The sequence below is a fragment of the Amblyomma americanum genome, chromosome 1 (assembly GCF_052857255.1).
Source record: "Amblyomma americanum isolate KBUSLIRL-KWMA chromosome 1, ASM5285725v1, whole genome shotgun sequence".
Classification (NCBI taxonomy): domain Eukaryota; kingdom Metazoa; phylum Arthropoda; class Arachnida; order Ixodida; family Ixodidae; genus Amblyomma; species Amblyomma americanum.
In genome coordinates, this window is record NC_135497.1 from 494,133,434 (window position 1) to 494,145,853 (window position 12,420).

General features: G+C 49.7%; 1 protein-coding gene across 3 annotated transcripts in view; it reads right to left on the minus strand.

Annotated features, from left to right (window-relative positions):
* Window positions 1–630: 630 nt before the first annotated feature.
* The window catches only part of LOC144116099 (set1/Ash2 histone methyltransferase complex subunit ASH2-like), a 161,812-nt gene continuing 150,022 nt past the window's right edge, over window positions 631–12,420 (minus strand). For all 3 annotated transcript variants that reach the window (XM_077650777.1, XM_077650774.1, XM_077650776.1), the window contains one exon: window positions 631–2,619. In XM_077650777.1, the coding sequence (XP_077506903.1) occupies window positions 2,515–2,619 (105 nt within the window). In that variant the 3' untranslated portion in view covers window positions 631–2,514. The remainder of the gene's footprint in view (window positions 2,620–12,420) is intronic.

Sequence of the window (12,420 nt, forward strand, 5' to 3'; positions counted from 1 at the left end):
TCTGCAAGGTTTCCAGATACATCATCACTGCCCATGTCAATTCTAATCAGAAGCCCCAAATGAAGCTTCTACTTGTTTCCCAACACACAAATAGGAATCTTCCAGCTGAAAAGTAGCCAACTGGGACCTGTATACACCGGGTGTCGCGGCTAAAAGCAATCAAGGTTCTAAAACATGCGAATGTCCTAGGTAGTTGAGTGAAAGCAACCAAGTGCTTCATTTCTTGTCCGCCAACGCTAACTTTTCAAATATTGCCTTCTGGAATAACGTGCTGATTCAGAAGTCAGAGATAGTGTTGTAAAACAGCTGGCTGAAATGTTTGGACCAAGGTACCATTTACGCACCTTTTTTTATAAGAATGCCTGCAAAACAAAGCTATTCCTTGTTCACTGCATAGAAAAAAATGACGAGGCCCCCTCCCCCCACCTTTCCCCCAAAAATCATTACGAGGCAAGCCTTTGTGCCCGGTTTCTTAGCATCAACATTTACACGTAGCACGTAGTTTACAGTAAAACAGAAATCTGTACTATATAAGCAAAAGCAGCTGTTTCTTTAAACTAGTTGACGAAGAGCACTCAGCTTTTACCTCCATGCAAAGTGAAGGCTATTGGAGGACCTTGAAATGCTACATTTAGTGATAGAAATGTGTTCATTGATTTATTCATAAATAATTGCAAGTAGGTCTACATCTCATGTGCACAAGTGGAACTTGTTGCAAGGCGACAGTACAACACACTAACCACACGCAGGCCACCTGAAGTTCTCTATGAAGTGTCACACCTTCTACCCGCTACATAAAACAGCCGTTTGTGCCATTCAATCAAAATGTTATTCCAGCTTCTATGGAATAGGCAATACGCCTCTCCTCAATCCATTGGCCAAGCCATACCTTATACAAAACTAAATGCTTACCTATGCTTGTCCAGACAGCTGTAGCAGCTTCAGATGCTCCAATCACACGCAGCCACCACTTCCTTACAGAAGCCTGCTTACAAATGCCAGTTTCCATTAAAATGTTACCCTACAGATTCCAAATTTCTGCTTGCGTGTTTTCTTCCCTGAAATGATGCCTCAGGCATTAGTATACATGGATCCCCATATGGTATTTCCTTATGACCTCTAATTTATAATTGAATTTCTTCTCATGCAGTTTCAACAACTGAACGATGGCTATGATGTCAAAGATGGTCATGTGAGGAATGAAATAAAAACTGCAATATAATCGATGTTGCGTTGCGCTATTTGTTGCCATCCTGGCTCCTAAAGAAATGAATACGGTGCCTCAATGCAGCTTCCTTTGGTAGGGTGGTGACATCTCCGCCATTTTGAATCATGGCCTCATTTAGCTGCATCAAAGTATTTTTTTCAAAATCAATATTTCCGTGTCTTTCACACATGAGAGAGATAAAGAGAAGGGGGGAAAGCCAGGGATTTGACGCATGATCGTGCAGTACTACTTCCAGATGCCGAAGTTTTAATTCAAGTTAAATTTTAGAATCTTTCTCTACATTGTAGAGGCTGAAACGATGCATATGGTTCAAAATAGAGTCTTCTGATTGGACAATATGTGCCACCACCCTTCCAGAGGAATGCTGTATCGAGGCACCCTAAGAATTAAAACTACGCATCAATGATTGGTAGTTTTTACTGCTGAATACCAGAAGCCAACAACGTGGTGAAACAAAATGTAAAACAAACAAGATAAAAATTAAGCATAACTCCTGCCAATGCTAGCCTACAGGACTGAAATTTCTAGGGTAACAAAAAAAAGAAAAACTTGATAGGGCATAATGAGCGATGAAAAATTACATTTTAGATGCCAAGGGTAGAGAAACACAATCAGTGGTAAGTCATATAAACTCAGGTACAAGACAGCAGAGACCACTGAATGGACAGGCCTCTGTCTAGCAATGTATTGTGAATTTGGCTTGGCTAATCATGATTGAAAAGTCTGTGGGTGTCTGTTCATAATTTTGTGCAGTGCTTCATTATTGGCTATGCTAGTCCGTAAGGAAGTTCTCAGCAGTGACATTAACTGCCATAGAGCGGCTAGGGACTGACATGGTCACACAGTGCATTCTGTGCAAGAACAGTGGCCCTCTCTTTCCAGAGATCAAGTAAGAGACGCAAAGAGCTTGTGTTGTTTCGGTTTCAACAGATCAGTTGAGCCCATCTCTCCTTTGAAAGTTTAATTCACTCCAGCCAGCCCCACGAAGGACTACAGATGAACAAGCAGCTTTTATGTCTGGTTTTGCATGCCTTGCCATAGCCACAGCTCAGCTGTTGAAACCATGAGAGGTTTATGAGCTGCTTAGGTGAATCGCTTGCAGAAAGAGGAAGGCAGCAGGACATTGCATTGTTTGCTGGCCTTGGCTGCTCTCAACCCCGGAATGATAAAACGTTTACTGATGCTCAGGCACTCATGAAGTGCTGGTCCAAGCATGTGGCAGAAATGGGGGGAAACGTCCTTTTGTGAAAACAAAACTTCATGCGATAGAAACAGGAGGAGGGTCTCTAGAAGTAGATGGCGTCCAACCGCATCTGGCTTTCATTTTCCACAAGGTAGAGGATATCAGACAAGGTCTGCTGAACGATGATTTTGTCAACACTTTCGTGCATCTGAAAAAGAAGTTTTTAACAAGAGCTAAACTCTCCCAAAACAGTGAACATGATGCCAAAGCTGCACTGCAGACAAATATTCTGTCTGTGAGGACAATGTCAGATGGCAATGACAATCACGACACATGCAAAACGGCCGTTCATAACCCAGCTGACACAAAACATGCGCAATTCAGTCACTCGAGAAGCATTACTTAACAACACATTGCAGTACAGTACAGTAAAACCTCACTAATTTTATGCATTTGATGTCATTGGGTCCATGATAAATGCTAACACTTCACTGGCTTTTTGAATTAGGTAACCGAGCTCAACAAAAAAATGGGACCCAGGCAAAAAATTTCGCTGCGGGAACGTACTATCTTTACTGAATGAACTTTGCAATTACCGCATACTGCTGAATAAAAGTTCAACCCCACTTCCCCAACACACAGCCCTTCCTGGTAAAGAAAAAAAAAGCTGACTCCTAGTAGAAGCTGACACATACAACCACCCTCCCCCCCCCCATCCTACCGCTGCACTTTGTAGTTTCACGAGATGGCATTGTGCTGCGCGTGCAGCTCAAAAGCAAGAAATGGCAAACAATGCGATCCCACGGAAAATGGTCTGAAGCCAATGAAAATCAAAAGTGAAAAACAGCATTCCACCGTGCCTTCCATACTTGCATGCTGCTGGGCTGACTAGCAAACCAAACTGCAAATGGTCCTAAAATTGCAGATTCCGGCAGGCCACATACCTTAGAGATTTTTTGAAGTTTGCTCTCACGGTACCTACCGCTCATCCAAGGAAGCGACTGCTAGTGCAAACAAGCTCCATTAGGTTAGAAACTGTGCAAAAGGACGAGGACAGGGGGTAAAAAAAGCGACTAGGTAATCGTCAACACAGCGAAAAATGTGCAAAACATGCTGACCGCAAAGTTGCTGTGTGACGTGCTGATTAAGCGCCGACAAATATATATTGCAGAGGATAGGTGCCACAGAGGACCCAATACAAATCCCAGCCATTGAATTCAATGGCAACAGAGTTCAGATAAAAGTTTAACAGTCAAAGAAAGTGTCCTGTGCTCACACCTGCCACATTCTGCAAGTCAAGTACACCATTCTGTTCACCATATTCTGTTTAACTGCCTCAAACAATCCATTATGCGGTATCGAGTAGAACAGTTCTTCTATGTCGATGAAAAATCCTGTAGTGGCAGTCGGAAAGCCATCTTCCGAGTGTTTGGCAACTTGACTGGAACTGGGTACTATAAACAGGTCCTTCCCAACTATCTTTTTGCAGGTTTGACTGTAGGTATCTCCCAATATTTCGTTTCAAAGTTCCTTTCTCTGAAACAACGACACATAGGGGCCAGTCAGATTTGTGGGTTTTTCCAGTGAACAAGATTTCTAGGAAATCAGTCTCATTGTTCTCGACTGCCTTGCTTAGACAATCAAGGTGCATGCTCGAATAACTTGACAGCATGGCGTTTGTTTTTTTGGAAGGAAGTCAACCTGCTTAAAAGATACCAATAGGCAAGACGACGGAGCTGCCTTCCTTGCCTGCCTGTATGATAGTGAGGTCATTTTCTTTGAGGCAGTTCACCATTTTGTTTATGGAAGGCTTCCTTGAAGGCAGACCACTTACAGTGCTTTGCACACAGTTCGCTCTGCGCCCATAGTGTCACATTTTTCCACCTCCTGTCCTCGTCCTTTTGCACAGTTTCTAACTTTCCTCGAAAATGAACCAACCAGCCTGCAAGAACATTTTGCTCAAGCATAATTCTCCTACCCTGGGCTCTATTTTGTGTATGCAACCCAAGCAAGATGCAGCAGTTTCATGTGTGAACCTCACCACTGTGGAAACCTGCCAGTCCAGAGTTTTGCCTCAAGTGCAGGATAGACCCTACACATTGTGTGCCCGTGGTGTCGTATTTGATTCTTTACCTCCTGTCGTCGTCCTTTTGCACACTTTCTAACCTTCCTCGAAAATGAACCAATCAGCCTGCAAGAACGTTTTACTAAAGCATAATTCTCCTACCCTGGGCTCTATTTTGTGTATGCAACCCAAGCAAGATGCAGCAGTTTTATGTGCGAACCTCATCACTGTGGCAACCTGCCAGTCCAGAGTTTTGCCTCAAGTGCAGGATAGTCCCTACACATATTGTGCTCGTGGTGTCGTATTTGTTTCTTTACCTCCTGTCCTCGTCCTTTTGCACAGTTTCCAGCTTTCCTCAAAAATGAACCAACCAGCTTGCAAAATGTTCCACTAGCGCTCTGTAAAACAGCGCTCAATTCGAATTTTTTTTAGTGGTACCGGTATGCATATGAATGAATGCTTTTTTTACACCTGGAGCCCCATGCGTCCTGTCGGGAACGGGCACTGGCACGGGATGCGTACTACACGGCGCACATACTTAGTATCCCTTACACCCTGCTGCAAATATCAGCTCCGCGTACCACATGGCCCCTTATTTTGGATGGTTGTTTTTGTGAAGAAAGGCAGACTTATATGTAACCAGAGTCACTGGTAACCTAACCCAGCAAAAAAAACAAAAAACGAACCAATTCAATTTTGAGGTGGTACCAATTAGACCGAGATCTAACTGGTTTCAGTTGGAATGGTGTTCGAAATGGATAGTCAAAATGGACTCCCGATTGGTCTGTCCAACTGCACCTAATTATCTATTTAAGCATTTGCACGTTCAACAAACAAGGCAGAACTAGTATCATATACAGCTCATAAGTATACCACTTATATACTACTACCACATATATAGCGCTTATATACCTCATTAATGGGATATATAAGTGGGAGCAAAACTTTTTTTCAAATCTGCCGCGACACCACCTTATCGCTTTGTTTGCGACGCAAGACGCGACTAGATTTATCTCGATTGATCGCAGCCAGGCAAAGCTGATTCTACGTTGTTCCGGAATGTTCTAGTAACTTTGCGCCCTTTATCTCGAATGTTCGCTATCAGCTTTAAATTGAGCACGGCCGACAGCGGCGGGCATTCTGTTCGACGACCGCCGAGCACGCTTGTCGCTTCGCCGCCGCCGAGTGATTCAGTCCATTTTGGGTGCAAGTCAGCCCAATAAACAGTTCTTTTAGAAGACCCTTTCGTCCGTCTTCATCGCTGCTTCGACTGCCGTCACCACTACGTGACATCTGGTGGAGGTGCTGGGTAACTTCCATGTTCCGGACGCCCCCTTCAAGTCGTGAACCCAGCCCTGAGCGCTTCACACCCGAGGACGAACCAGCAGCTCAGCGAGCCAGCCGACGTCTCCAGGGAGAGGAGCCTGAGTTCGGGAAACTGCCGGACCACACCAGACAGTGAAAAGACGCTGCTACCAGCACTGCAACCTCGCCAAAGATGTCGACACCGATCATACTACAGCAGCCGCGGGTGCCGCCAACTTTCAATGGATCCCTAGGCGAAGACCCTGAAGAATGGTTGGACCAATTTGAGCGCGTGGCGTCATTCAACAAGTGGGATGATGCGGCAAAGATTGGACACGTTTTTTTCTCATTGGATGGCTCCGCACGCACGTGGTACGAAAACTACGAGTCGTCCCTTACGACATGGGAGCTATTCAAGAGAGAACTATTGAAGGTATTCACCAGTGTCGTGAGGAAAGAAAGAGCCGAACGACTCCTCGAGTCCAGGATCCAGCTTCCGAATGAGCCCGTCCGCAGTTACGTCGAGGAGATGAAGCGCCTATTTCGCCGCGCCGATCCCGGGATGACCGAGGAAAAGAAAGTTCAGTTTTTAATGCGTGGCGTAAAAGAACAACTCTTTGCAAGCCTCGTCCGCCAGCCGCCAAAAACAGTCGAGGAGTTTATGCAAGAGGCCTGCACGATTGAGAAGACCCTCGACGTTCGAGCTCGGCAGTACAATCGCCCTTCCTCTGCCTGTACAATCCGTTCGGACACGCCGGCCACCACCAGCGACAGCTTGCGGGAAGTTATCTGCGAAATCGTCCGAGAGGAGCTACGCCGATTACTGCCATCTTCCCCACAGCCACAAGCAGCGACTCTGATGGATGTGGTACGGGAAGAAGAGCAACAGGCACTTGGCACCCCGATGGCCAGAGAACCCCAGGCCATGACCTACGCCGCTGCAGTAAGTACTGCTCAGCCCCAGCGACAACCCCCACGTCCTCCCCGAGATGAGCCAATCGTTCCACAACGCCGCCTCCCAGCCCCCGCCCGCCCAGCCCATGACCGACGCTCAAGCCCCAGGAAATGCGATGCCTGGAGGACTTCCGACAACCGGCCGTTGTGCTTCCATTGCGGTGAGGCCGGCCATATTCTTCGTCACTGCCCGTACCGACGTCTTGGTCTTCGAGGATTTGCCGTTAACGCCCCACGACCACGCTTTGGACAACGTCCGCACGAAATCGACGAGTACCTGCGTCGAGAAGAGTACACGCCGAACCGCTTTTCGCGCTCACCATCGCCGTCAACCTCGCGCTTTGCGTCGCCACACCGCAGCTACGCAGCCGCGGTACGAGGAAGGTCGCCCAGCCCCCGTAGGGGAAACTAAAAGCAGCAACCTCTGGAGGTGAGGTTGCTCACGAGCTAAACGCCGAAGATCCTCCACCGACCACGCCCCATGAAGACGCTGCACCCGCGACGCCGCATGAAGAACCGACACTCGCTGCACCGACGCCGCACACAATGAGAACCTCGACCACGACGCAAGCTACCTTGAAATCGATGCCGCCACCCAGAGGAGCTTCGACCACACGCCCAACCCGTGACTCGCATACGCGACGAAGCCGTGACCCGACGCCGAGAGCGACATGCAATGCAAGAGCCAGGACCTCCGACCTAGAAGTGACTATCGACGGCCGGAAAGTTACCGCTCTAGTCGAGCCGATTACTCGGTGACGAATGGAACATTCGCTGCGCAGCTCAGAAAAGTCACAACGGCTTGGGATGGCCCACAAATTCGCACCGCTGGGGGCCACCTCATTACGCCATCAGGACGATGCACAGCGCGAGTGACTGTCAAAGGACATACCTATCCTGCCACCTTTGTTGTGCTACCGCAATGCTCCCGCGAAGTGATCTTGGGTATGGATTTCCTTAATGAGCATCAGGCGATCATCGACCTGCGATCCAAGCTGATCACGCTTTCGACGGACGAAGCCATCGCTTCGATGAAAACTCGGGAAAATCACGTTGCCCTAAGTGTCCTGGAGGAAGAAGTGAGCGTCCCACCCCGTTCAAGCGTTATCGTGACCGTAGGCGCCACGAAAGCCATAAACACTGAAGCCATCATCAAGGGGAACATGCAGTTGCTACTAGACCGAGGAATCAGCATCGCAAGAGGCATCGCACATTTCCGCAATGGCCAGGCCGAAGTACTGCTGACTAACTTCAGCGAAGAATACCGGCATATTAACAGAGGAACGACGATTGCTTTCTACGACGAAATATCTGACGTACGAGATTCCTTCGCCCTCTCCGACCCCTCCGCAGAAGATCCGCCTGACCAAGAGAACTCGCCCACTTTCGACATCAACCCAGCCCTGCACCGGAACAGACAAGACCAGATCCGCAATCTGCTTCAAAACTACAGTGAGTGCTTTTCGACATCGCCGAAGGTGCGACAGACGCCAATTGCCAAGCATCGCATTATAACGGATCAACACGTCCGACCTCTCCGTCAAAGCCCCTACCGTGTGTCTCCGCGAGAACGACAAGCCATCCGGGACCAAGTCGAAGAAATGCTTCGCGACAACGTCATCCAGCCTTCAAACAGCCCATGGGCGGCACCGGTTGTTCTAGTGAGAAAGAAAGACGGCGCACTTCGATTCTGCGTGGATTACCGCCGCTTGAACAACATAACAAAGAAGGACGTCTACCCCCTCCCCCGCATCGACGACACACTGGACCGCCTCTGCAACGCCAAATATTTCTCATCGATGGACCTCAAGAGCGGCTACTGGCAAATTGAGGTCGACGAAAGAGATCGCGAGAAGACAGCATTCATAACTCCGGATGGGCTGTTTGAGTTCAAGGTGATGCCATTTGGTCTCTGTTCCGCACCAGCGACGTTTCAGCGAGTAATGGATACAGTGCTGGCAGGCCTGAAGTGGCAGATTTGTCTGGTATATTTAGATGACGTCGTTGTCTTCGCCTCGAACTTTGAAGAGCACCTCAAAAGACTTCGAACAGTACTAGACGCAATCAAGTCGTCTGGCCTAACCTTGAAAGCAGAGAAATGCCACTTTGCCTACGAAGAGCTGCTGTTTCTAGGCCACATCGTTAGCAAGGAAGGAGTACGCCCAGACCCGCAGAAAACAGCTGCTATTGAACAGTTTCAATCGCCGACCGATAAGAAAGCAGTGCGCAGATTTCTCGGACTATGCGCATATTACCGACGATTTGTGAAAAACTTTTCGCGCATCGCCGAGCCCCTGACCTAACTGACGAAGGCAGACGTGCCGTTTAAATGGGAAGCGCCGCAAGCAGAAGCCTTCAAGGAACTTCAGCGTTGTTTACAGTCCCCACCGATCCTTGCGCATTTTGATGAAAACGCCGATACTGAAGTTCATACCGACGCAAGCAGCGTGGGACTAGGCGCCGTTCTCGTTCAAAAAAGTGACGGGCTGGAGAAGGTCATCGCATACGCTAGCCGTTCCCTTTCCAAGGCCGAGGCTAACTATTCAACCACTGAGAAGGAGTGCCTTGCCATCATCTGGGCTACGTCGAAATTTCGCCCCTACCTCTACGGACGGCCGTTCAAGGTGGTCAGCGACCACCACGCGCTCTGCTGGCTTGCCAATTTGAAGGATCCCTCTGGCCGACTCGCTCGATGGAGTCTGCGTCTCCAGGAGTTTGACGTCACCGTCGTTTACAAGTCCGGACGCAAGCACACTGACGCCGATTGCCTCTCACGAGCCCCTGTAGATGCACCGCCGCTGGACGACGATGAGGACGCCTTCCTGGGACCCATCAGCGCAAGCTCCTTTGCTCAGCAGCAACGCTCGGACCCCAACCTAAAAGGCCTCATCGAGTACCTGGAAGGCAAGGTTTCTTCACCCCCCGCTTCATTCAAGCGAGGACTGTCTTCTTTCTGTGTGCAGAATGAGGTCCTTGTGAAGAAGAACTTTACAGCGAACAAAACAGCCTACCTCCTTGTTGTACCTACTTGTCTCCGCGAAGAAGTTCTACAGGCTTCACACGACGAGCCGACAGCTGGACATCTCGGGTTTACTCGCACCCTCCGCCGCATTCAAGACAAGTATTACTGGCCCCGACTGTCTGCCGATGTCGCACACTATGTGAAAACATGCCGAGATTGTCAGCGACGAAAGACTCCTCCCACACGACCAGCAGGATTTCTGAACCCCATTGAACCTCCCTCAAGACCCTTTCAGCAGATTGGCATGGACTTGCTTGGCCCTTTTCCAACGTCAACATCTGGAAATAAGTGGATCATCATAGCGACCGACTACCTGACCCGCTACGCCAAGGCTAAAGCCCTACCGAACGGAACAGCAGCAGAAGTGGCCAAATTTTTCGTGGAGTGCATTCTTCTTCGACACGGCGCCCCCGATATGCTCATCACGGACAGAGGAACAGCATTTATGGCGGAACTCACGCAAGCCATCCTACGCTACAGCCAAACCAGCCACCGGAGGACAACTGCATACCATCCGCAGACCAACGGACTGACCGAGCGCCTGAACAAAACCATCGCCGATATGCTCGCTATGTATGTCGATGCCGAACATAAAACCTGGGATGTCATCCTGCCTTACGTCGTCTTCGCCTACAACACCGCAGTGCAGGAGACCACCCAGATGACGCCTTTTAGGCTCGTCCATGGCAGGGATGCCACGACCACGCTAGACGCCATGCTGCCCAACGTTACAGAAGAAGAGAACGTCGACGTTGCCGCCTACCTTCAACGCGCAGAAGAAGCTCGAAGGCTTGCCCGATTACGGATCAAAGATCAGCAGCGGTCCGACGCCAGACGCTACAACCTACGAAGACGCAACGCGGAATACAAGCCAGGAGACCAAGTCTGGGTGTGGACGCCCATTCGCCGCCGTGGATTGAGTGAAAAGCTTTTGCGCCGCTATTTCGGCCCGTACAAGGTTCTTCGTCGGCTGGGTGAACTGGATTATGAAGTCATCCCTGACGCAATGACTGCATGCATCCCAGCGACGCCGCGTACGACCAGAAGTTGTCCATGTAGTCCGTCTGAAGCCGTATTACGCGCTAAAGGCCGCTGCATTTCCATGCTCTATTTTCGCAAGATCCGTTTTTTTTCCCTTACTAGTCGCATTATTTGTTTTAATGCATCGGGTCGATGCTTCTTTAAGAGGGGAGTAATGCCGCCAATATTTGCAGTGTTTGTTCGTTTTTCAAATCTGCCGCGACACCACCTTATCGCTTTGTTTGCGACGCAAGACGCGACTAGATTTATCTCGATTGATCGCAGCCAGGCAAAGCTGATTCTACGTTGTTCCGGAATGTTCTAGTAACTTTGCGCCCTTTATCTCGAATGTTCGCTATCAGCTTTAAATTGAGCACGGCCGACAGCGGCGGGCATTCTGTTCGACGACCGCCGAGCACGCTTGTCGCTTCGCCGCCGCCGAGTGATTCAGTCCATTTTGGGTGCAAGTCAGCCCAATAAACAGTTCTTTTAGAAGACCCTTTCGTCCGTCTTCATCGCTGCTTCGACTGCCGTCACCACTACGTGACGACAATACTATATATTGTCACCGATAAACGGTCAAAGCACTGAAAACCAGGTTTAATTAGACGTGCTATGCGTCCAGGACAGCAGGGAGCTCGAGCGAGGAAGACGAAAACCTCTAGCCCCTCGAGAGCGCAAGGCATGGCAAGTCCCATCTAAAACAGCTCGGCCGCGGCATGGCGCCACTGGATTGATTGGGACTGTGGCATTACTCCCCCTCTCTGAAGGGCAACGACTCGGTGCCGCAACAATGAGAAGCACGAAGACAAGGGACGGCGCATGTGTCCGGCGGCTGGTGGGGACAGGCCTGAAGTGCTAGCGGGCGTGGCACGGTTTCATCCGTGCGACATGGACGACTTCGGGGGTCGGCCGTCTAGAGGAGCGAACTGTACCCTGGGGAAGAACTTCATAGTTCACCTCACTGACTTGGCGGAGTACCTCGTAGGGGCCAAAATATCGGCGTAGAAGCTTTTCGGAGCGCCCACGCATGCGTATTGGGCTCCAAACCCAGACTTGTTCGCCGGGCTAGTAACTAAGAGCTTGGTGGCGGAGGTTATAGCGGCGAGCGTCGAGGGCTTGCTGGTGCCAGATGCGCTGTCGGGCGAGTTGGCGGGCGGCCTCGGCGTGACGAACGAATTGGGCAGCACCCATAACAGACGAGGTACTACTAATCGGGAGCGACACGGCGTCCAGCATGGTTGTGGCTTCGCGACCATGCACCAAACGAAACGGATTGAAGCGTGTCGTTTCTTGTAGAGCAGTGTTATAGGCAAATGTGACGTAAGGGAGTATGGCGTCCCAGTTGCGGTGGTCTGCGTCAATATACATGGAAATCATGTCGGCGATCGTCTTGTTGAGCCGTTCGGTGAGGCTGTTCGTTTGAGGGTGATAAGCGGTTGTCTTGCGGTGACTGGTGCCGCTCAGGCGCATAACCTCCTGCGTAAGGGCCGAGGTGAACGCCGTTCCTCTGTCAGTTAAAACGATGGCGGGTGCACCGTGACGAAGCACAATATTTTGAACGAAAAAGTTCGCAATTTCGTCAGCTGTACCACGAGGGAGAGCTTTAGTTTCACAATACCGGCTGAGGTAGTCGGTGGCGA